The sequence below is a fragment of the Mesoplodon densirostris genome, chromosome 1 (genome assembly GCF_025265405.1).
Source record: "Mesoplodon densirostris isolate mMesDen1 chromosome 1, mMesDen1 primary haplotype, whole genome shotgun sequence".
NCBI classification, from domain to species: Eukaryota; Metazoa; Chordata; class Mammalia; order Artiodactyla; family Ziphiidae; genus Mesoplodon; species Mesoplodon densirostris.
In genome coordinates this window covers 40,499,444-40,522,137 of record NC_082661.1, presented here as the reverse complement: position 1 = coordinate 40,522,137, position 22,694 = coordinate 40,499,444, and the positions used below count along the sequence as shown (strand labels likewise).

The 22,694-nt window shown below is 40.8% G+C and overlaps 1 protein-coding gene across 6 annotated transcripts in view; it reads right to left on the bottom strand.

Annotated features, from left to right (window-relative positions):
* Positions 1-22,694, bottom strand: part of SGMS1 (sphingomyelin synthase 1) — a 294,503-nt gene that overhangs the window by 24,826 nt on the left and 246,983 nt on the right. For all 6 annotated transcript variants that reach the window (XM_060102582.1, XM_060102618.1, XM_060102600.1 and 3 more), the window contains one exon: positions 12,831-13,681. In XM_060102582.1, the coding sequence (XP_059958565.1) occupies positions 12,831-13,471 (641 nt within the window). In that variant the 5' untranslated portion in view covers positions 13,472-13,681. The remainder of the gene's footprint in view (positions 1-12,830; positions 13,682-22,694) is intronic.

The following is a 22,694-nucleotide window of genomic DNA, read 5'->3' as shown; positions in this document are numbered from 1 at the left end:
GTAGCCAGAAGACACACAATTCTTTCAGTGCTCAGACCTGCTCTGCCAGCTCTTGAATCAAACAGGTCCTGAGACATAGCAGTGGAACTAAGCAACAATCCCAAAGTAGGAGGTGATAAACACGGGGGACAGCACTTGTATCTGGACCAGGATCAGGGAGGCCCACATCTCTGGAGCAATCATGGAGGCCAGTGCGCAGTTCAGGTCCCTCCAGTATATGCCACAGGGACAAGGCGTCTCCAGCTTATCTTCACACAGATGTTGGCTCTACCTTTAGCAAAGGCTAGCGTGATGATTTGAATCATCTCAATTAACTTCTTTGGAAATTGGCTTCCTCACCAGCAACATGGTATCTTTCTTATGATTCAGAGAAATGCTACTGAGGGATTTCCCCAGACTGTTATTAACAGTAACTAGGGTTTTGCCAAATTTCTCCTCTACGCCAAGCTTTGTGTCATTTAATTCTTAAAATAACCTGCAATGCAAGGCTATGATCCTTATTTTACAGATGGGGAAATTGCAGTCTCAGAGTCTAAGGTGAAATATAAATACATTACACAAGACAGAAAGATTCAGGAAATGGCTTCAAATTGTGTAAGAAATCCCAATTTTATTCTGAGACTACACTGTTGTGTACCAATCGATGAGCCAACATCCGATCACATTTAAGCTACATATCAAAATCCACTTAACTAAGATTTTCACTTAGTGTTTTATGTCATATTCAGTATTGACCCAGACCTCTACAAAATAAGCACTTTTGATAGTTATTTAATGATAACCATGTGAGTTATTAAAGTACTGAAAAAAATCCTGCTAGGTATCCAGAAGGAAACTGTCCATTCTTCATTATTGTTTGTACAGTCTGTGCCCAGTTAGATATGCTTACGTCCCCCCCAATGTTTGGTCAGTCATTCTGAAATGTCATCCATTTCTCAACATTCTATCTCGCCTGAACTTCCACTATGACCTTTGATCTAGTGTCCCTAATTCCACTTGTGCCTCCCTAAAATCCTTTCTACAAAGAGCAGCCAGAATCATCTTTTGTTTGAAACAGTTAAACAGAGTATGTCCTTTAAAATCCTCCAATAGTTGCCAAATATATTTTGAATAAAATCCAAATCCTTTGCCAAGCCCATGAGGCCCTAGATGATCTGGCCTGCCTCTCTCCAAGCTCACCTCCCACTGCTCTCCCCGCCATTCCTCAACTCCAGTCCGATGCCCTTGGTGCAACTGAACACATCACCCCAAGTCCCTCCTGCCTTAGGGAGGATCTCTGTGCCAGCCATTCCCTCTGCCTGGACTCCTGGGACACTGCCTGTCACTCAGGTCTCTGAGAGACCACCTACTCTAAAGAAGGTGCCTGGTGCTATCTTCCATTTTACTTTCTTTTATTTTTTTATTTATTTTATTTTACTTATTTATTTATTTATTTTACATCTTTATTGGAGTATAATTGCTTTACAATGGTGTGCCAGTTTCTGCTTTATAACAAAGTGAATCAGCTATACATATACATATGTTCCCATATCTCTTCCCTCCTGCGTCTCCCTCCCTCCCACCCTCCCTATTCCACCCCTCTAGGTGGTCACAAAGCACCGAGCTGATCTCCCTGTGCCATGCAGCGGCTTCCCACTAGCTATCTTCATAGCCTCCCACTCCCATTCCCACATTCTGTTGAAGCTAACTCCAAAGAGTTTCTTAAATCTGTTTTCCTCCCTTTAGTTCCTTGCTACTAGTCCGTGGATTCCCTGGATTACGACAACTGCTCAACTTGACCCCAAGCTACCTTAACCGTTTTATCTTGCAGAGATGAATTCCACTGCCCTGGGCAAAACGAGCCCCACTCATCCATTCCCTAAAAATCTCTTTCCCTGGCCTCTCCTGTTACTCTATCCACCTACCTCAAATACCACCTCTGCATGAAGCCTCCTACATGTTCCCAACTGGGCAGAGCTGCTTCATCCTCCAACTCACTTCAGAACTTGTTTTGTATTTTATGGTATTTTTAATAGTACGATTGGCATCACCATTACCAACAGAGGCCCTCATTCCTTCTATTAGAGGAAGATCTTAAAGAAAGCTGCTCCTTACTTATGTTTTAGTCCCAGTGAGACTCTTGATGGTACTGGTAATATGGGCAACACCTGCGGTTCTGTGCTTTACAGCTTCACTTTTTACTCCCTCTGATAGTGCTTTCCTGCTTCACTTTTTACTCCCTCTGATAGTGCTTTCCTGCTTCTTCCCATAAATGTTTGTCCTTTAAACTCTTTAATTTATCTGCCAGGATTAACCTCTGCTGATGCTCACCAATCCTTCACTTTGCATCGTTTCTGCACTTATATTTTAAGTGATGACACCTGCCAAGATGGCGGCATTCATCCAAGTAAGGACTGTGAGTCCTACCATCTTCTTCCCTTGCCTCCCCTGTCTCCTCATTGCCTTGTCTGGGCTTTCTACCCATCACAGGAGTCTCAACTGCTCCAGATGGTGAATCATGAAAACCCAGGGCTTAATTCGGTACTTTAAGAAGGAAAATCCCAAGGAAAGGGTTGTAAAACAAAAAGGAAGGAATAAATGCTGTAGAGTAAACAGAAAAGTAAGAACATAGGCTCTCCTGGGAGATCCAGAACTCGCCTAATATTTCCTGGGTGTGCACACAGGAGGATGGCAGTTCATGAATCAGGAATGATGATGGACCCATGTACTCAGTCCAGAAACGTGTCTGTACACGCACGGTGCCTCTTTGCCTTAAAAAAGTCCAACTCAAAGAGATTTTTGCATCTTTGGTATTAACTATGTTAACCACATTCCTGTTTAGCATATACTATTTTACAGAAGGAAAAAGTAAGATGTAAAGAGTTTAAGTACTAGCCTGGGGCCAGAGCATCAGTCAGTGAGACAGCCACAACAAAACCCAGGTCTCCAGATTTTCAATTAGCTGCTCTTTTCACTAATGAAATTGTCAAGTTAAAAGGAAAAAAAAAAAAAAAAAAAAGGTAGTGGCTTATATTTTTTTCTAAGTCCCATGTAAAAGGTCTGTAATATAATGCAAGAGTTAAGTTCAGGAAATGATCCATACTAGTTTAGGGAATTTGCAAAGAACAGATCATATTATAAAAATGTCCCCACTTAAGCCATCTTTTTTTAAAAATTATTATTTCCTGAGTTAAATATAGATGGTGACATAAGGTAAAGAAAAAATGTTACGCTATAAGATATGAAAGACAACATCAATATGATCTACTTGAGTTATGAAGAGCTAAAATCAAGTATCCTCCAGAAACTGCTGCATACATAAGTACCAAACAAAAGAAGTTACATTTCTTGTTAGTATTTTAGGCTATTAACAAAAATAGTATGTGTGCATATATACATATGTATGTGTATATATAATACAAATATGTATGTGTACACATAACACAAATACATATATGTATACAGATCTTTCTTTATTTCTTCCCTTCATCAAAACTTACCTTGAATCACATTCTTAAGGCTTGTTCAGTCACAGTGGGCAGAACTCAACAATGAATGTTTGCTCTTAAGCTAAAGGATTACCCTTAAAAGTAACATTTTCTTTTTAACAGGGGGTTGGATTCTAAAAACATAATAAGCACATACTTCACCAGCAATGGCTAACGTTTACTGAATTCTAGGCACAGTAATCATCATAGTGCAATACTCAATTAATGTTAGCTGCTGCTATTATTATTTATTTATTCTCATAACAAATATATATATATATGCTAGGCATTATTCTGGGCACTGGGAATACAGCAGTGAACAGAGGGACAAAAAGCCTGCCCTGTGGTACTTATATTCTAGTGGGGGAGGCAGACAATAAACAAGATAGATGATATACAGCATGTTAGGTAAGTGCTAAAGGGTAAAATTAAGCAAGAGTGTCATTGAAGGATGGGAGGTTACAATTTGGGGCTAAGTTGATCAGGGAGGGTGTCCCTGTATATGAGGGGGTTAACCATGAGAACATCTGGGGAAGAAGATTCCAGATAGAGGCTAGTATGTGTGGGTGTTGGCAGAGGGGTCAGGGAGCAGAGTGCATGAGGACACGAGGTCTGGAGGGACCTCGTTGGTCACCATAAGGACCTCTGACCTAAAAGCTGTATGAAGGGACTTCCCTGGTGGCACAGTGGTTAAGAATCTGCCTGCCAATGCAGGTGAAACAGGTTCGAGCACTGATCTGGGAAGATCCCACATGCCATGGAGCAACTAAGCCTGGGAGCCACAACTACTGAGCCTACACTCTAGAGCTCACGAGCCACAACTACTGAGCCTGCGTGCCACAACTACTGAAGCCCACGCACCTAGAGCCCGTGCTCCACAACGAGAAGCCACGGCAACGAGAAGCCCGCGCATCACAACGAAGAGTAGCCCCCGCTCGCCACAACTAGAGAAGGCCTGTGCGCAGCAACAAAGACCCAACATAGCCAAAAATAAATTAATTAAAATAAATTTAAAAAAAAGTAAAACTGAAACTAATTATTAAAAAAAAAACTGTATGAGGTGGGAGAAGAGTGACATACACCAGCTTACTGTACAGTGACACATTCTGTCTGCTGAGTTGACAAGTGACTTAAGGGAAACAAGAATGGAAACAGAGAGACCAGTAGGAAGCTCCTGCAACAACCCAGGTAAGAGATAACGTTGGTTAGACCCAGGGCAACAAAAGAGGTGGCGAGAAGTGGTGGGATTAACAGACCAGATGTGGGGTGGAAGCGAATACCAACAACAAAACTGAGGCGTTTGGCCTGAGAATGGGGCAGTACAGAGATGCCATTTACTAAGATGGGGATGGGGGCGGGGCAGGCTTGGGAACCAGGAGGACGCCAAGGACTCAGTTAAGTGCTTTATACACATTATCTCATTCCATCCACACAACAACGTTGAGATAAGACACTATTTTATTGTCCCCATTTTGTAGTGAGGAAACAACGCTACTATAAGTAGTTAAGTAATTTGACCAAATTCACCTCAGTTAGTAGATGGCTGTAGGGATAAGATGATCTCAAAGCAGTAAGATTTACAGTATAACTGAATGCTTAACTACCATTACCATGATACAAGCAGGTTGAGGGGGGACATATGTGGTGACTTCTAAATAAGAGCATGAATACTTAGACAGACATCCCTGGTGGTTTTTTAAGAGAAGAGGGGAAGAGATGATCCCTGGGCACACTGTAAAATACAAGGCAAATGTGATACTACTTAAAAATACACACATATGTAGATTACACCTATATGAACATACAGAAAAATATGAAAAGGAATATGAAACCAGATGTTAGCATTATTTATCTCAGGCAACATAGTAAATTTTTTTTCTTTTTGTTTATCTTCTAATTGGCCTACAGGCAAGATACACTACTTAGTTTTTCCTTTAGTGTCATAAATAAAAATTAACTCATGAAAACTAATTTATTGCACCAATTTTTTTTTTTTGCTTTCTCTCCCTTTTATCCTAAGTCTCAGTTTAAAAAGCCTCTTATAATATTTATGTTAACTTAAAACCTAAATTGCTGGAATTACTGAATTTAGTTTCCCTATAATTCCTAGGGTTTAGGCTAGTATTTAGGTCTTGAGACCTAAACTGGTAAAAATTAGAAGAGGTGAATGCGGGTAAGACCATCTGTGAGCTAACAAAGTGAGAATGAGAAGTGAGGTAGAGCCTGGAACCGAATCTAGTGCCTAGAGTGACTGTCCTTCCCCACTTCAAGGAGGGCAAGCAGAGGCCTGCAAAAGCCTAGGACGCCCAGATTACACGGGAAGATAATGGGACAGGGAAGGTCCCCAGGAAGGAAAACAGGTTCTTAACCCCGGGCTCTGCCACCCAGGGTCAGAATCAAGGGGAGAAAACTTGCTAGAAACAGCAAGAAAAAGTCTAAGGTTGGGCACGCCTGGTCAGCAGTCTTCAGTGGAAAAGCGTGACTGCATGGAGGCAGAGGGCATTTCCCAGACCCATGGTGAGTAGGGCCCATGCCACACCACACCTAGGAGGTCACAGGACAGCAGTCAAGTAGGACAGAACTCAGTACGCTTTCTACAAACTACTGTGGAACAGCCAAGTTGGGAGAGCTTTCAGGTTTGGCAGGTCCACCCTGGGGCAAGTATGAATGTCTCCTGGATGGTATATGACACATAAACCTTATTATCCAACACGGGACTGATCTGTTTTCATTCTATCTGTCCTCTGCATGTTGAATCTATGCTACTATATCTGCTAAGAAAACACATTTCCAGAGGACAGATGCCTATTATACCAGGACACTATGAGACTGGATTTATACTGAAAAGCCTTCAATCCTCAAAATATTCTGTGTGGGATCTTGGGCAAGTCAACAGCTTTTCTGTGTCTCAGGTATCTTCACTGAGACAAGAGAACACACTGCTAAAAGAGTTGATTGGATGAAATGACAGTGCATGTAAAAAAAAAAAATTCTCGTTACTCAAATGTTTGGAATCTGCCGTTTGAACGGGGCAGTAATGAGTTTTGACAACATGGATGAAAAGGAACATAAGAAAACAGACTTTGAGTAAGTATATAATAGATGCAGGTACATGTGTAGAGAGAGAGGAAAGGAAGGGAAGGGACGATCCATGAGCCCTTAACTTGCTTTATGTCTGGAGAGGAATATGACAGTCTATCAGCCAATTAAATAATGTGCTAGATGCCCCCAAAGCTGCAATAACATGAGGGAATTTTTGTCCTCATGAGTTTTATATTTTAGGATAGAGTCTGGACAACACACACTTTAAAAACCTGAGATGTTACTGTGAAAACAAACAAAAATTCCCCAGGAGATAACTTCTATGTAGCTTTGTTTTGCTCACTGCTACATCCCTAGCACCAGTCTTCAATAATTCTTGACAAATTACTAAATGTAAAGATGCCCTGAAGTTCCATTAGAGACCAGCCTAGCCTAGTGGTCCACAATGTACCGTCGATTTCTAATAAAGTGAAACAGCCTTAAAAAAAAGGCTCTTCTGGAACTTGGAAAATAAACTCTATTGGAGACCTGCTTCATCTCAAACGTTCTACATCAACAGCTTTTAAGAACGTAACTTAGTCACAACCATCAGAGACTTAAAAACAACTGAAAAAATGTTGACAGTAACTGTGTCCATAAACTACCTTGGGGAGTAGAAGAGGAAAGAGATAAGTACTTTGATCCAATCAACTTAATGTGAAAAGAAACACCGATGGAATCAAACTGGGGTAAAATGAAAGATAAATGTCAGTGGAGAGTCTAGCCTGTTGAATAAGACACAAAAGAAACAAACAAAAAAAATCAAATTAGCACCTGACAGCAGCAGTTGCCAATCAGCACAAGGATTCTGTCCTTGGGAATTACATTCCATTCACAGGAGAGAGGCAAATGCTGTAGATAAACCTTCTTATGTTGGCAGACACCCTCCTAATAAGGCCTCCAAACCCAGGGCATTTACTAAAGGATAAAATACAAAGTAAGCCTTTTCCAAAGTGGTCTCCCAACATAAAAAACATACTGCTGCCAAACATCTAAAAATCTCAGAGTGTAATCCTGGGAAAGCCACACTGGAAAACTGTACCTGTTCCTTCCTTCGGGATCAAGGAAGCCCCCAGAAACAGTTCCGAATAGAGATGTCAAGTCTTAAGCAGGATCTGCCAACAGCACTTCCTTCTCTAGTTCCTTTCTTTTTGGCATGAGATCAGTTTTCAAAGAACCTACTTGGTGACCATTCTACCACTCTCTCCATAACTCTATACAATGGTTTATGCCAGAATATTCTACTCCATGCCCAAAATGCCTCAACCACAAAGCTCTTTCAACTCCACCCCACATCCCAACTATCCAATGGCTCCTTTTCTTTTTTCTTCAAATCTTTACACCACCAGTGGATCAATATATCCTGCAATATTTAATTTATCATTTTACTATCTACCCTCACTCCCCAACTGACTTGTGCTACTCCTTTTAGGCAAATATCTGATCTAAAAGCAGCCATGACAGAAAACAAATATACACATCACCTGACTTTGTGCTGAAGTAAAATATATTCAAGCAACGTTGAGAGAGCTCTCAAATTAGTGAATTCTATCTCAATCTGTGGTTCATTCCTCATTAAATTTCATATAAAATTCAGAGATTCACAGAGAGACCCAAAAACCCTGTATGAGATACTGTAACAGAAGTCAGCCCTGTGGCTATAAAAGAGTAAGGAGTTCTAAATGTAACAGAAGCCATAGCTTCTAGGAAGTTTATCCCTTCCCCCACAGCCCAGCACAAAATGTATTCATTGGCCAAATGTGAGTCTAAGTCGTGGTCATCTTCCAACTGGACCATTTGTAATGGCATCCTAACACCCATCCCCTGCCTTCCACTCTTGCTTCCCTATTCTCTAAACGGCAGCCAGAGGGCTTCTTTTAAAACACCAATCTGTTGACATAATTCTCCCCTCATGACATCATCACACTTGGAACAAAAATCCTGCCTCTTTTTCCACAGCCCACGATGCCATCCACACCTCCCTGACCCCGTGTCACTGCTTCCTCCCAGCTCGCTTGGCCACACAGGCCCATGGCTATTCCTCAGGTAAACCTCAGAGACTCTGTACTTGCTGTGTTTCCTGTCTTGACTGCTCCTGCCCCTAACACCTACTTGGTACACCCCCATTTGATTCGGGTGTCTGCTCAACTGTCACCTCATTAGAGGACTTTTCTGATCACCCAATCTAAAATACCATCTCCTCCCCACTATCCCCCCCACTTTCTAACCCTTTAGACTGCTTTATTTTCCTCCATTTCTCTTATCACTGCCTGGTATTATATATTCATTTGTTCACGACTGTTACACCCTGGTCAGAATACAAGCTCCGTGAGAACATCAGGGGCCTCTGCTCACTGCAGCACCCCCAGGGTCTACCACAGTGCCTGGCACACAGTAGGTTCTCAGTGAACACAAGTTGAATCAATGAATGAATTTTAAACGAGCACTTTCTATGTGCCAGACTCTGTATCAGGCAGTGGGATATAAAGATGAATGACAAAAAGGATCTGGTCTTTTCCCTTGGGGAACTTAAAAGTCTAGCAGTGAAGGAGACACACACACAATGAATAGAATGGACTGTGATATGAGCTTGAAGTGTCCAAGGAAAACCGTGGAGTAGAGTAGCTAGAGATGAGGTCGAACAGCCTGGGGTCAGACTATGAAGGACCCTAGGCTTCAGGCTAAGGAACTGGGCCTCCATCTGAGCACCCGCTATTCATCACTAAGTAGGAAAGGAAAGAGGTAATGAATCTGAAATTAGAATGGACAGAACTTAGTGACTATTTATATGAAAGGAACCGAGAAGTTCTACGTTTCTAGGAAATGTCACTGCCCACATAGGAGGAAGAAGAAGTTGAAAGAAAAAGATGACAAATCTGGTTTTAAAAAGTTGAGTTTGAAGTACCTATGACCACCATACTAAGTCATAATGCTTTCTCGAGTGGCTAGAAAATCCTTGGCTTGGAAATTCTGCCACCCTGCTCCTTGGCCTTCTTCTTGGTGGGCATTTACAACGTCCTAATAGCACTGAGCCACCTGTATCACATTTGGGTGCCATCGTGTCAGCTACGATATAGCCATGCATGGAAAGTCCCTACCAAATCTGTCTGTTTAACATATTCTTTAATCACACTTTCTTAAAACAAGGGATACCTGTTTTGCAGTGAAGTCTGACACAAATGCAGAGATTTCCCAGGAATTTTTCCTAGTCAGTGGCTTGCAAGTCCAATTCTAAATGGGGAGACAACATTATTTACAATTTTAAAAATCAAAAAGTTGTCAAGGACAGGCATTGTTGTTGCTTTCCAACTTCATGATGTTATGGAAGTCCCATGCGGACCTTTGTATATATCAGCATATGTATATATAGACATGAGGGGGAGATGTTAAGAATGAAAGGAGGCAAAAAAAATTGAAGTACAAAAAACAAAACTTATGTTTAACAGTAAAGGACAACTGTATACAGCATAAGGATAGAACCAAATGTCACAATGTCAAATTCGGGCACCAGTGTTTTCTAGCACCTTGAACATCTGGCTGAAGGGTTTGCTGTTGGGAGATGTTGCTCAAATTCCGGCATATCATTTCTCAATAAGTCATCCTCTACAGTTTCAGTCCCTGATTCTTCTCTAAAAAGTAGAAGATAAAGAAGCAAGAAGGAATAGGCTGATTTTTTAAGGCTCCAGGACTCTTAAAATCAAAGTAAAATTAAAATGTCCCTTTGGAAATTACTGACCAGGCAGGTTTAATTCCTAGGAGGTCTGGACATACTCCTAAGTAGCAAACTTCCTGGTGGAGGTTGGGGAGAGGGGTCAAGTGTCAGAAGAGTCAAGCACAAAAGGTTATCACTTTTAAACAGAATATTCCATAACCAGAAGGATCCATTTTCCCAACATGCCTAATAATAAAACTGATACACTGCCATAGCCAAATAACTAGAAACAAGGGGTCTCTGACTGTATGAAACAGTTTAATCTTCTTTATGAAGGCTAGGGAAAGGGAGCTCATTAATACCCACTGCTTGGTGTGTCAAGCTCTTTCTTCCTACCTCTTCCATGTCTGGTGTGCCACACACGCTGAAGACAGGTCTCAAGAACGGAGATGGGAAGCCAGAGATGTGTCCCAGTAGCAGGACAAGGGTGGGGATGCTTAGGATTATCATGACAACAGTTGGGTTATCCTGCTGACGTGGAAACCAGAGAGAGGACCTTAAAGAATCCTCAGTTGGATGTACTCTGGACGAAAAATGCTCTGCAGTTAATAATACTCAAACATAACTGGCCCATTCAATAATGTTAGAATCAAATAAAACACAGTTGTATAGAACAATAGAAATCATCTAGACTGAGAGGTCTTTATTTATCTGTGAGAAAAACAAGGCTCCTGAGATTTGGAGATTCATCCACACCACCCACCATGTGAGGGCATGGCTGGGGCTGGAGCCCAGGCTGCCTGTGTCCTAGCCCTGGGTTAATTTTGCTCAAGGTGTGAGTCAACTGATTTATGGCTGTAGAACAATTTAAATATACAAATGACTACAGTATTAGCAATAAATACTGGTAAAACTTGAAATTAGAAAGCTTAAAGAGAAACAGATTTGAGGAAAAGCCCCTGCTGAGAGAAATATAAATAGTAATATACTTTAAAGAACTTATCCCTATGGTTAGGACACTTCTTAGAACAAGAATAAAATTATTCAAAAGTCACAGTTCTGTGAAAGATTTGAACTTGCACATGTTACGTACAAGTACATAATGATATATTCTGGGGCAGTAAATTATTAGCTTGCATGTAAGAATTTTGATAAAAACCAGAAAACAAACTCATATAAACAAAACAACAAAAATCAGGAAGACCCCAGGAAACCTAATTTGAGTTGACCTTGCCTCTGAAGCGGCAAAACGTATGGGCATTGTTTTCTAATGAGCTTCTAGGAAAAAAAGCTTGAAAGTCAAAAGCAGAACTGAAGTTTGACAGCTGGAAGAATGTAATTAATAAATTTTGAGCCTCTCATATTTCTAAGGCCTATTCTAATCTATTTAGCCTCTTAAAACTAAAGCAAACAAAAAACAGTCTTCCACCAAATCAAATGCATCCCAGACCATTGCTCCTATTTCAAATTTAGCTTAAACTCCAGGATTGCCAAACCAGCCCCCAAATAAAAACTGGCCACTTAAATTGCTTCCTTTATACAAGGTTAAGATAGCCCTTTCCTGGCAAAGAGTCAGGAATTGCTTTTACTTCCACTTGTAGATACATAATTTATAAGGTAAAAAAAACACAGACCTTATGAAACGTACCAGGAAAAAACTCATCATTTCCGTTAAAGTTCAACATAAATTCTCAGTCTGCATTTTGTTTTCTTGATTTAAGATGATCTCCTTAATATTCAACCATACTGTGGGTCATGAAACACAGTCCACCAGAGAGAAACTCAGATCCTTAGCAAACCAGTTTCCAACTACCATGCATGGAAGCCATAAAGATGTTCCACTAATGGAAAAAAATCAGACACCAAAGATGAAGACAATGTAGGTGTTTAGTTTGCTACAGGCAACCCAAGCAAACAGCTTGTCTGCATTGAGTTTAGAGCTTGGGACATGAAAACCACTTTGGATCCACCTGAAACCGAAAGGAGATACCTATTTAAGAACCCTGAGAAACTTGAATGGAATACTGCTTTAAATGCCACACATTCTATAAAAGGTGGAAAGCCATGTAGGTTCATCCACAACCCACCTAAAGTCATTCCCTGTGGGTATCATTCTCCCACTAGTCCAAGCCACTCTGGACTAGCTGTTCCGAATTCTTTGTGTGAAACATCTTTAACTACATATTGCTAAGTTCTAGATATCTGACTCTGTGTGGGAAAAGCTACACAGCCACTCATGGCCCATAGACCAACTGTTGACAACTGATTTGATGGGTTAAAAACACCAAGATTGGGTAGTTTTTCTGTGGTTCAATAGCCTGTACTCTCTGAAGATGTCTGAGGGTTTTCTTTCCTGTGAAGTGAAAATAGAAAAACCTCATCTCTAACAATTCTACTCATCATTCTGTATGAATCTTGTACAAAACAGGCAACAAGCACAGAAATTTCTTAACGTTGCCAGAGCTTTAGTTGGTTCAACAGAATATGTGGTTTAAAAACAAACAAACAAAAAGAGAAATGTGTTTTGATTCCTACTACTGCTTGATAAATTTCATTCCCCAATAATGAATATTAAACATCTGCAGTGAGAAACCCCAATCACTGAATCTGCAAGCTTTTGCTTTACTTACTTGTATTTTAAGAGCAGCCACTGAATTAACCAGAGTCCTACAAGGATCATGCCATTAATTTCACAAATAGAAAACGCCCACTGCACCCGGTTAAAATGGTCAAAAAACGTGTCCGGTAGTGGAGGCTGCACCTCCTTAGGAGGTACTCGTTCATGGACGACCGAGATCATCACTGTGGTGAGAACAAAGCAGGAAAGTGCATAAAGAAAGGCCAGGAAAGTCTTGCCCCACTCCATGGGGTACTGGGAGCGCTCTGGTTCTGGCATGGGGATCTTTATCATCTCCTTCCTATACCCATTTGGCATCCCCTTGGGTTTGACCTTGATGCTGAAGCTGCCATCAGGGGCGAGGACGTCTGTGCCAATGCAGAGGTGCCCATTGGCGTGGCCATTCTTGTGTGCTTCCAAGTGGTGCTCCATCTTCAGGGTCTCTATCATGTGCAAGAGCCGCTGCCCATTGTCGGAGGAGACTCGGCACAGGGGAGGTTTTGTGAAATCCTCTTGGGTGAGGTTGATCAAGTCGTGGCCTGTGAAATGTTCCATAGGCTCACAGTATTCTGGCATAGCATTCTCCTGCAGCCAGTCTGCCACCTTCTTGGGTGACCAATAAACCACTTCCTTCATGGTACTGGCAGACAACATGCGGCCCCCCACTTGCTCCCGGCAGGTCAGCAGTCACCGTTCCTGCAGGGCAGGGCACTGTGCCTCTGTGGTGCACTCATCCTGTCAGGCCTCATGACAGACTTGTGTGGCGAGATGGTCAGGGCAGTTTTTAAACACTTCATGTAGCTGTCCGGGGTTCTTGAGTGCTTGAGCATTAATTCACCTCATTTTTGAATAAGATTCTTCCTTCTGTGGAGGCAAGAGAAAAAGTCAAGACACTGGGACTCGAAAATCAATCCCCTCAAAATGCAAAACCTTAATATGCATAAGGAAAATGGAAAATCAGTTACTGATAAAGTCCATAGTTTTCAAACATGTATTAGTTTAAGGGACCACTGATTCCCTGGTTAGTCTTCCCTAAAAGAGCATTAAATTGGACCTGAGATGGATCAAGTCAAAGGCAGTGGTAGATTTGCTAAGAAATAATTCGACAGCGCTTTAGACATTGCTCAGTACTGATCAGGGATTCCTTTTGTGCTTATTACATGGTTCCTGAGATCATCTTAAAGAATGTATCAAATCTGCTTAATCTACCACTCTATGTGGTGAAGAAATGTTTTAAAACATTAAGAACACACACAACTTAATTGATATCATAAAAGAGAATCACAGAAGTGTTGAGCTTCAGGATCATCTGGTCCAACAATTTTATACTCTTCTATAAAAAATCAATGAGTTCCTTTTTCCAAATGTGCTTGGACCCCAAGTCTATGAAAGAGTTACAAATGTAGATGCTTAGGTTGAGACAGATGGAATGAAGGACCAGGCTCCTCCTTGCTCTGATGATATCTTTACTCCCAGCCTCCAGGAGGTTTCGTGGGATACCATCGTTTCAAAATCGGTGCTCTGAACCAACTCCCTCACTTATGCGCGAGGAAACTGAGGACCAGAAGGTCAAGGAACCTGATCGTGGTCAAGCGGCAGCTTGCATAAAACAGCTACAAGTTTCCAAGTCCTGGTTTACTATATTTATTTATTAAAATACTTAACCAGTGATGTGGTAATAACCAAAATGCACATCTGGAGGGGAGATTCAAAAGCAGAATTCGAAGTTTTATAAATTTATTTATGTATAACTATATGTATAAAAATGTATATATATTTTATATACATATATTTAACCACAATTATGGTTAATGAACACAACATTGCATAAAATAATGGGAAAGAAATATATCACAATACTGACTGAAGTTCTACTTGATGATGGGCCTGGGGACATTTTCTACTTCTCTCCCACCTACTTTTCTTTAATAAGCATGTATTAATTTTGTAATAATCATTTAAAATTTAAAAAAAAAGAAAAGTTAAAAATAAAAGACCTAGCTCTATAACAAAGCATCATGGTTAGTGAAACATGGCCTTTGGCAAAAGACAGACCATAGTTTGACTTTCAGCATCTCCGTGTATAACCTACTACTTGAACTTCAGCTTATTAATCTCTAAAATGGACATAATCAAATATCTCCTTCACAGGGTTGTTGTCAGTACTTTAAACACCACATGTGAAAATTGATGATACACAACCTAGCACTAAAAATGGTCTGCTTTTTTGTTTCTGTTTTTGTTTTCTATGGCTGAGTAGCATTCCATTGTAAATATATACACTACATCTTCTTTAGCCATTCATTCATGGATGCACACAGGTTATTTCCATATCTTGGGTATTGTAAATAATGCTGCAATAAACAAAGGGGTATATATGCTTTTTTGAATTAGTGTTTTCCTATTCTTCAGGTAAATACCCAGAAGTGGAATAGCTGGATCACATGGTAGTTCTCTTTCAATTTTTTTGAGAACCCTTATACTGTTTTCCATAGTGGCTGCATCAATTTACATTCCCACCAACAGTGTACACTTGCCATTTGTGACAACATGGATGGACCTAGAGGGTATTATGCTAAGTGAAATAAGTCATATGATATCACTTATATGTGGAATCCAAAAAAAACCCCACAAAAAACAAATGAAAAAACAAAACTTACAGATACAGAGAAGACATTGGTGGTTACCAGAGGAGAGGAGGCTTGGAGGTGAGCAAAACCGGTGAAAGAGGAGTCAATTATATGGTGACCAATGGCAACTAGACTTATTGTGGTGATCACTTTGTAGGGTGCACACATATCAAATTATTGTAGAATATAAAACTAAGATTATTTGTCAATTACACCTCAGTAAAAAAAGGTAGGGTCTTTTTTTTTTTTTTTTTTTTTTTTTTTTTTTTTGCTGTACGCGGGCCTCTCACTGCTGTGGCCTCTCCCGTTGCGGAGCACAGGCTCCGGACACACAGGCTCCGCGGCCATGGCTCGCGGGCCCAGCCGCTCCGCGGCATGTGGGATCTTCCGGGATCGGGGCACGAACCCGTGTCCCCTGCATCGGCAGGCGGACTCTCAACCACTGCGCCACCAGGGAAGCCCAGGGTCTTTTTTTCGTTCTCAAATTTTCTATCATATCCAATAGTTAACTGTCCACTATAGCTCATGATGAAAACACACTCTCCAGTAGTGGGCTAACTTTTTTTTTAATATCAAAAGAATGTTGTGTTGGGACTTCCCTGGCAGTCTGGTGGTTAAGACTCTGCACTTCCAATGCAGGGGGCGCGGGTTTGATCCCTGGTCAGGGCACTAAGATCCCACATGCCTCAGGGCGTGCCCAAAAAGTAAAAAACAAAACAAAATAAAATAATGTTGTGTTAACTGCAAAAAGAACCTGCACAAGTTCGTAGGTTTAAGAGATAGAAATCAGTGACGACAGTGTTTCCTAAGTATGCTTTGCGGAATAATAATCTGATAAAGGGCTCCATGCTTTTAAAAAAAAATTCAAATGAGCCTAGGAACTGCATACCATAATCCTTCCTAGGGCCAGCAGTACACATTAGTATGTTAGAAGCTCCTGGAAATCCTCCAGTAAAGAAATTCTACCAGGATTTCTTAAACTGACTTCATCAAGGCTGTCCTGCTCTCCATCCCTTTTCCTCCCTAGTAACTATGAACTCCCTATGGACACACTGGGAGGTACTGGCACAAACAGGACCTGAACTCAGGTCTTCTGATTTCAAAGTCCAAACTTGTCCCTACTGAATCCCCAAATCTGACTCTGGAATGAAAATGGACAATATGTCCAACTTCCAACTTCCCAGACCAAATAACAATCAACCAAATGGCAGTAAAGCTTAAAAGCTATTCCACACCTTGCAAAACAGTTGGGCATTGTCTCTTCTGAGCGTCTACAGTGCTGTGCACCTTCCCGACATATTCCCTTGTGGTCAAGTGTCTGTCTAGACTGTCCCAGGGGGCTATGAGTGACCGTGGAAGGGCTACAATCTTTAAACATACATGTATCTTACCTTCCCAGGGCCCAGAAGGTGCTCAATCAATATCTACTCAATATCTAAGGGAATGTCCCTTATAACTAGCAACATGTAGATGGTTTAATGGAAAGTAAAACTACTGAAAATGCCACTGATACTGAAAATTGCTTTCAAACAACTTGAATGGTCAAGGAGAATAAGATGCGCATCCTCCAGAAAGAAATATGAAACCAAAGTGAATCTCTGGCCACTTAAAAACCACTACAGAGGGGCTTCAATCATCACTACTACTACTTAGAGTGACAAGAAGAAACTCACCAAATGGGAGTCCTGGCAGAAGGTCCTGTACAAAAGGGAATCTCTTGGCATCAGACCCCAAACCTCTCTCCAAATATTCCTCAGCAGAATTAGGATAAGAGCTGAGGGAACGCTCAACAGCTTGAAGTAGTTATGATAAAGAAAAATCCTCGATTGAATGTTCAGGCCCAAGGAAGTGAACATGGGCTTTTCATACAGGTTCTTCATTTCTCTCCTTGCCTGATGCAGGTAGTCTACCAGGAGGGGAAAACCCCTCAGAACCACAAAGAACAGACCAAGGCCAAGGTACTATTTCACTTCTCTTTGAGGAGGAAAGTCAGATAATCTCCTCTTCAGATACAATCATCTTCAAAATAGAAAAATATCAAATGGTAGGAGACAATATGGGGCCATGAGACACACACATGCGCGTGCGTGCGTGTGCACACACACACACATACACACACTCTCTCTCTCTCTCTCTCTCTGGCATTTCAAGCTTCTATCCAAATGAAGGAACACTAATCTTGCAAAAGCAAGTCCGTCAGGCAGTCTGAGACAGCCAGTAGAACTCTTAAGAGACAGCAAGATAAACCAATAGCTTCCATTAATTGACTAGGACAAAAAACTGTTCACTCCTTAAGACAGTTCCTGTGATTCCCCCCAGTTTGGAATGCTTCTTCGAATCCTCTTCAACAAGTTCCAGATTCTTCCCTTAGCCTTTAAGGTCCTTCTCTGCAAAGCCTTTCCTGGCCACTCCTTCACAATCTTTCCCCTTTCTCTGAATTCCTATGTCACTGATATCTGTGCCACAAAATATCATTTCACTGTCTTGTGTGCACGACGTGGCAGAAGGAGCACCAGCTGTGTGATGCGGGGAGCCTGCAGTTGAGACCCAACTCAGCTACGTCTCTTCCTGACAAAATCCTTTAACCTCTTCAAGCTCAGATTCCTGTGGAAAATGGGATTAACAACTACCTTACCTACCTTCACATGGGCTGCTACTGCTGTGACGAGCATGTAAAAGGAATGAAAGCTATTAATTACTCCAAGAAATATGTCTTGCTCTTATTGTAATATCCTGCTTCCTTTCTATTTGCCCAACAGGGCCCATAGTGACATTTCATAACTATTTAATGAAGCTGCCATTTCCAAATGGCATTTTTAAAAGCCCGAATCATTTGGACACACATGAGGAAACACATCTTTCCGAATTTCATGAGAAAATAAAATTTATATTTCAAGCAAGACTTGAAGCTTGAAAATGAAGGCATACACGCAGTTTTCCTGCAGCTGATGCTGAAATCACGTGATAGGGAAAAAACTCATTTCTGTGGAAGTAACTATTGGGCAGCTACTCAGTACTTCAAAGGCCACAGCTAAAAGATGAGGACTTACTCACCGACCCCAGAGTCTGGCTGTAGGAGGAGAAGTGAGACAGTGACTGTCCCCTGGACCCATACACTCAACTTAGAACATATTGTGCTGTTTCTGAGAAGGGAAAGGCAAACTGCTTTCATATCTAGACCCAGAAGACTGTACGTTAGGCTGGACTCAGAAAACAGCTATTACCACTATCATCCAGAAAAGCCACCCTGAATCCATTACTGGGAGAAAGTTAAGAAATAACGTAGCGCTCAAATCATTAGACTTAGTTCTCGGAACTGGGAAGATGTAATAGAAGAAAAAAAGCGGTACATAAACTCTTTATTCCAAAACACTACAGAATTTGAGAGACGGAAGAGGTGCTGGAACTCTCATGCATTTGTAACTTTTGGACGTAAGTAAACTACAGTCCAGGGAGATGGTGATTTGTCTAAAATCTCATACATAGCAAAGAGTTAGTCCTGGGTCTAGGCAGAGACTCAAGATGCTTTTCAGGGCTTTTCCACTATAAATAGTCAATGGTCTCACAGATTTGAGAATGTATGAAAGATAATCTGAAAAGTCTTTTTAAAACTTATGGAGTCCTAGAAGATAAAGGGCAGGAAGAACACTTCATTATATATCCTAAACTCACCAAAGTTTTAACTAAATAAAAAATAAATCTGTGAATACAATTCAGCTCCAATTCTTTTTTTTTTTTTTTTTTTTTTTTTTTTTTGCGGTATGCGGGCCTCTCACTGTTGTGGCCTCTCCCATTGCTCCGGATGCGCAGGCCCAGCGGCCATGGCTCCCGGGCCCAGCCGCTCCGCGGCATATGGGATCCTCCCAGACCGGGGCACGAACCCGTATCCCCTGCATCGGCAGGCGAACTCTCAACCACTGCGCCACCAGGGAGGCCCTCCAATTCTTAAAATAGGTATTTTAGGCTTTAATATTAAAAAAGGCATTAGGTAATATTCCACCACACACTATAACCTCTATAAATAATCATCAAAGCCAGATGTCTAAAAAAAGAAAAAATAAGTTAAAGCAATTATCCTGGTACTGAAAAAAAAACATTAACCAGCAAAATCACTAAATAACTCATTTATGAATATTTGCCCTTATTCAAAAAGAATCTATTATGTTATCTTGTTATCTGACATTGTCTAGGAACAAGACATTGTTGCATTAACAAAAAGCAACCATACGAATTACATACTGAACACAATTTTTCAAAAATTAGAATACCACAAAATACACAGTACAACTATCCACACAGAAAATGCTCAGAAAATCTGAGTTTTAATGCTTATTCTGGCATTATCTTGTACTCCAATATCAGGGCCTCAGTTTCCTATAGTGGAACAGTTCATTCCATTTCCTTGTTCCATTAATTAAGGGAATTCACATGTACCTGACAGTGGTTTGGATAACATAAAGCAATACATTAAAACGTAAGAAATGATTATACTGAATATAATTTATTCTCCTTTGAAGATTCAATGAACTTCTAAAACAAAGGCTATGAAATTAAGAATTGAATTTTCATGATTTTTTTAAGGCACGATGGACCCAAGATTGAACAAACATAGCTGGCATATCAGTGAAGAAACTATAGAGAAGTTCCAGATGTTTCTAAATGCTGATAATGCCAAATGAAAGTAGGATGCAGTACATAGCGTAATTGCCAAGTAAACTTCCTGCTCCATGCTCCATGTATTAAATCTCTAAGAACAAAAGCAACGTGGGGCACACACATGATTTTACTTTACTAGCTTATATAATCAACTTCATGCAACATCAAAATTTGGTGAGCATGTAATATTTAGCTCTGACTTTACAACATGAAAGTACCTGTGGGTACTTTGTTAAAGAGAAATAAAATCAAGAATTGATATTATGGGGCTTCCCTGGTGGCGCAGTGGTTAAGAATCCGCCTGCCAATGCAGGGGACATGGGTTTGTGCCCTGGTCCAGGAAGATTCCACATGCCACGGAGCAACTAAGCCTGTGCGCCACAACTACTGAGCCTGCGCCCTAGAGCACACAAGCCACAGCTGCTGAGCCCACGTGCTGCAACTACTGAAGCCCACACGCCTCGAGCCCATGCTCCACAACAAAAGAAGCCACCGCGATGAGAAGCCCGTGCACCATAACAAAGAGTAGCCCCCGCTCGCCACAACTAGAGAAAGCCCGCGTGCAGCAACTCCAATTGTATTTATCTGAAGAAGAATAAATGGCTAGAGTAACAACCACACAGTTTCAATCTATTGTTGAGGAGATTTTAGATGACTTTTGATGCTTTAACCTTTAAATCGTAATTTATTTTAAATTGCTATTACGTGCAGTGTTCACAATTCCATAGTCAACTCTGGTTAGCAAACCATCCCCTTTGAAATGGCTCCTTGAACTAAGTATATTCTGACCTATTTGGCTGAGATACAAGAAAGAAGAGCTTGCTGAAGTAAACATATTTGCCTCATGGTCCACTTAAACTGTTAGAAGAGCCTCATATGGACATCTTTGGGTCTCCTCTCTGCCTTGTTTATTTAATGATGTTTAATATTTTGATTCTGCAATATCTGAAATGTATTCTTTCTCTGCAGTTGCCCTATAACTAACCCAACTGATAGCCTCCCTTTTTGTATCTCCCTCCCTAATGACCCATTCCAATGTAGTAGCCCTCAGTGTTGCAGAGGGAAAGATGATTTTTGGCTGACAAAGGTAGTATATATAACACAATGACAAGAAACCAGCCATGTCAATTGTATGCTATAAATCATGATTCCAGTGGTTCTCTGACAGTGTGAAATACAAAACAGTTTCATCCATTTCTTGGAAAGTCCTACCACCAGCAAGACTAGCTCATTCCATTTCCTACACACCAGGCCTCCGTTTGGGTCTTCTCTGATGGAACATAAATATTTAGTAACCAGAAGATTCAAAGAATCATTTATTGTGGCAAAAATTAGAAACAACCTAAAATTGAGAATTAAATATATCATGATATAACAGAATACTAAGCCTTCACTAAAGACTAGACTATACTTCTATATTTATTGTGATACATATTTATATATATGTGTATATACAGTTTTGTCAAATAGGTTACAAAAGAGAATGATACCATTTTTGGAAACACACATGTATCACGAACATCCATAGGAAAAAAGTCTAGAAGGTGTATATCACCTTTGAACTGCTACCTCTGGTAGATAAAATTATGAAATAATTTTTGGCTTTATTTTTTCCAGTGTTTTCTAATTTCTCTGATAAAGACATATTACTTGTGTTTAGAAAAGAAAAACATTGTTTTTCTTTCAAGCATATTCTATGCTTTTAAACACGTAGGCTGCATTGTAAAATTAAAAATAGATGCTTCCGGGCCTCCCTGGTGGCGCAAGTGGTTAAGAGTCCGCCTGCCGATGCAGGGGATACGGGTTCGTGCCCCGGTCTGGGAGGATCCCATATGCCGCGGAGCGACTGGGCCCGTGAGCCATGGCCGCTGGGCCTGCGCATCCGGAGCCTGTGCTCCGCAACGGGAGAGGCCACAACAGTGAGAGGCCCACATACCGCAAAAAAAGAAAAAAAAAAAAAAAAGATGCTTCCTACATTTGCTTTCTTTAAAAATATGAAATGGGCTTGCAGATTTCCCTGAATAACTGGAACTTTTGCCCTCTGTGTATAATTAGGTTCCAAGACCATCATATTCACCAAACATAATGGTCTCAGGATTAGAGCCAAACCACCCACAAAGAGGAAGCTGAAATCTGAACTTAAGTGCATAAAGAAATTCCAGTCTCAGATATTTCCCATCATTCCAGAGAGAAAACAACAACAAACCATCAGAATGACAACACTTCTATCATCTAGATTTTCTTCAGTATCCATCTATTCAGTCTACTGCCAAATGTAAAAACCATTTGAAAACTCTGCCTTGTTTTCATTATAGTAAGGAAAACTTTGCATAACTCTAATGACAACTAATCACTGTAGTTTTCCCCTGGGGTTTCATTCTTAGAACCCAATTACCAAAACTCTGAAGAGATCTATTCCCACTCAGCTGATGAACTGCCTCTCTAGGTCTGAAACCAGCAGGGCTATTTTATAATATTCATCAAGTTAATCTGTAGTCCTGAGACAAAGACTCAATCTGGCAACTCAAGAATGTTAGGACATAATCAATGTTTCCAAATTCCATCGGCTCCCACGTCCAGCTATTGTGCAC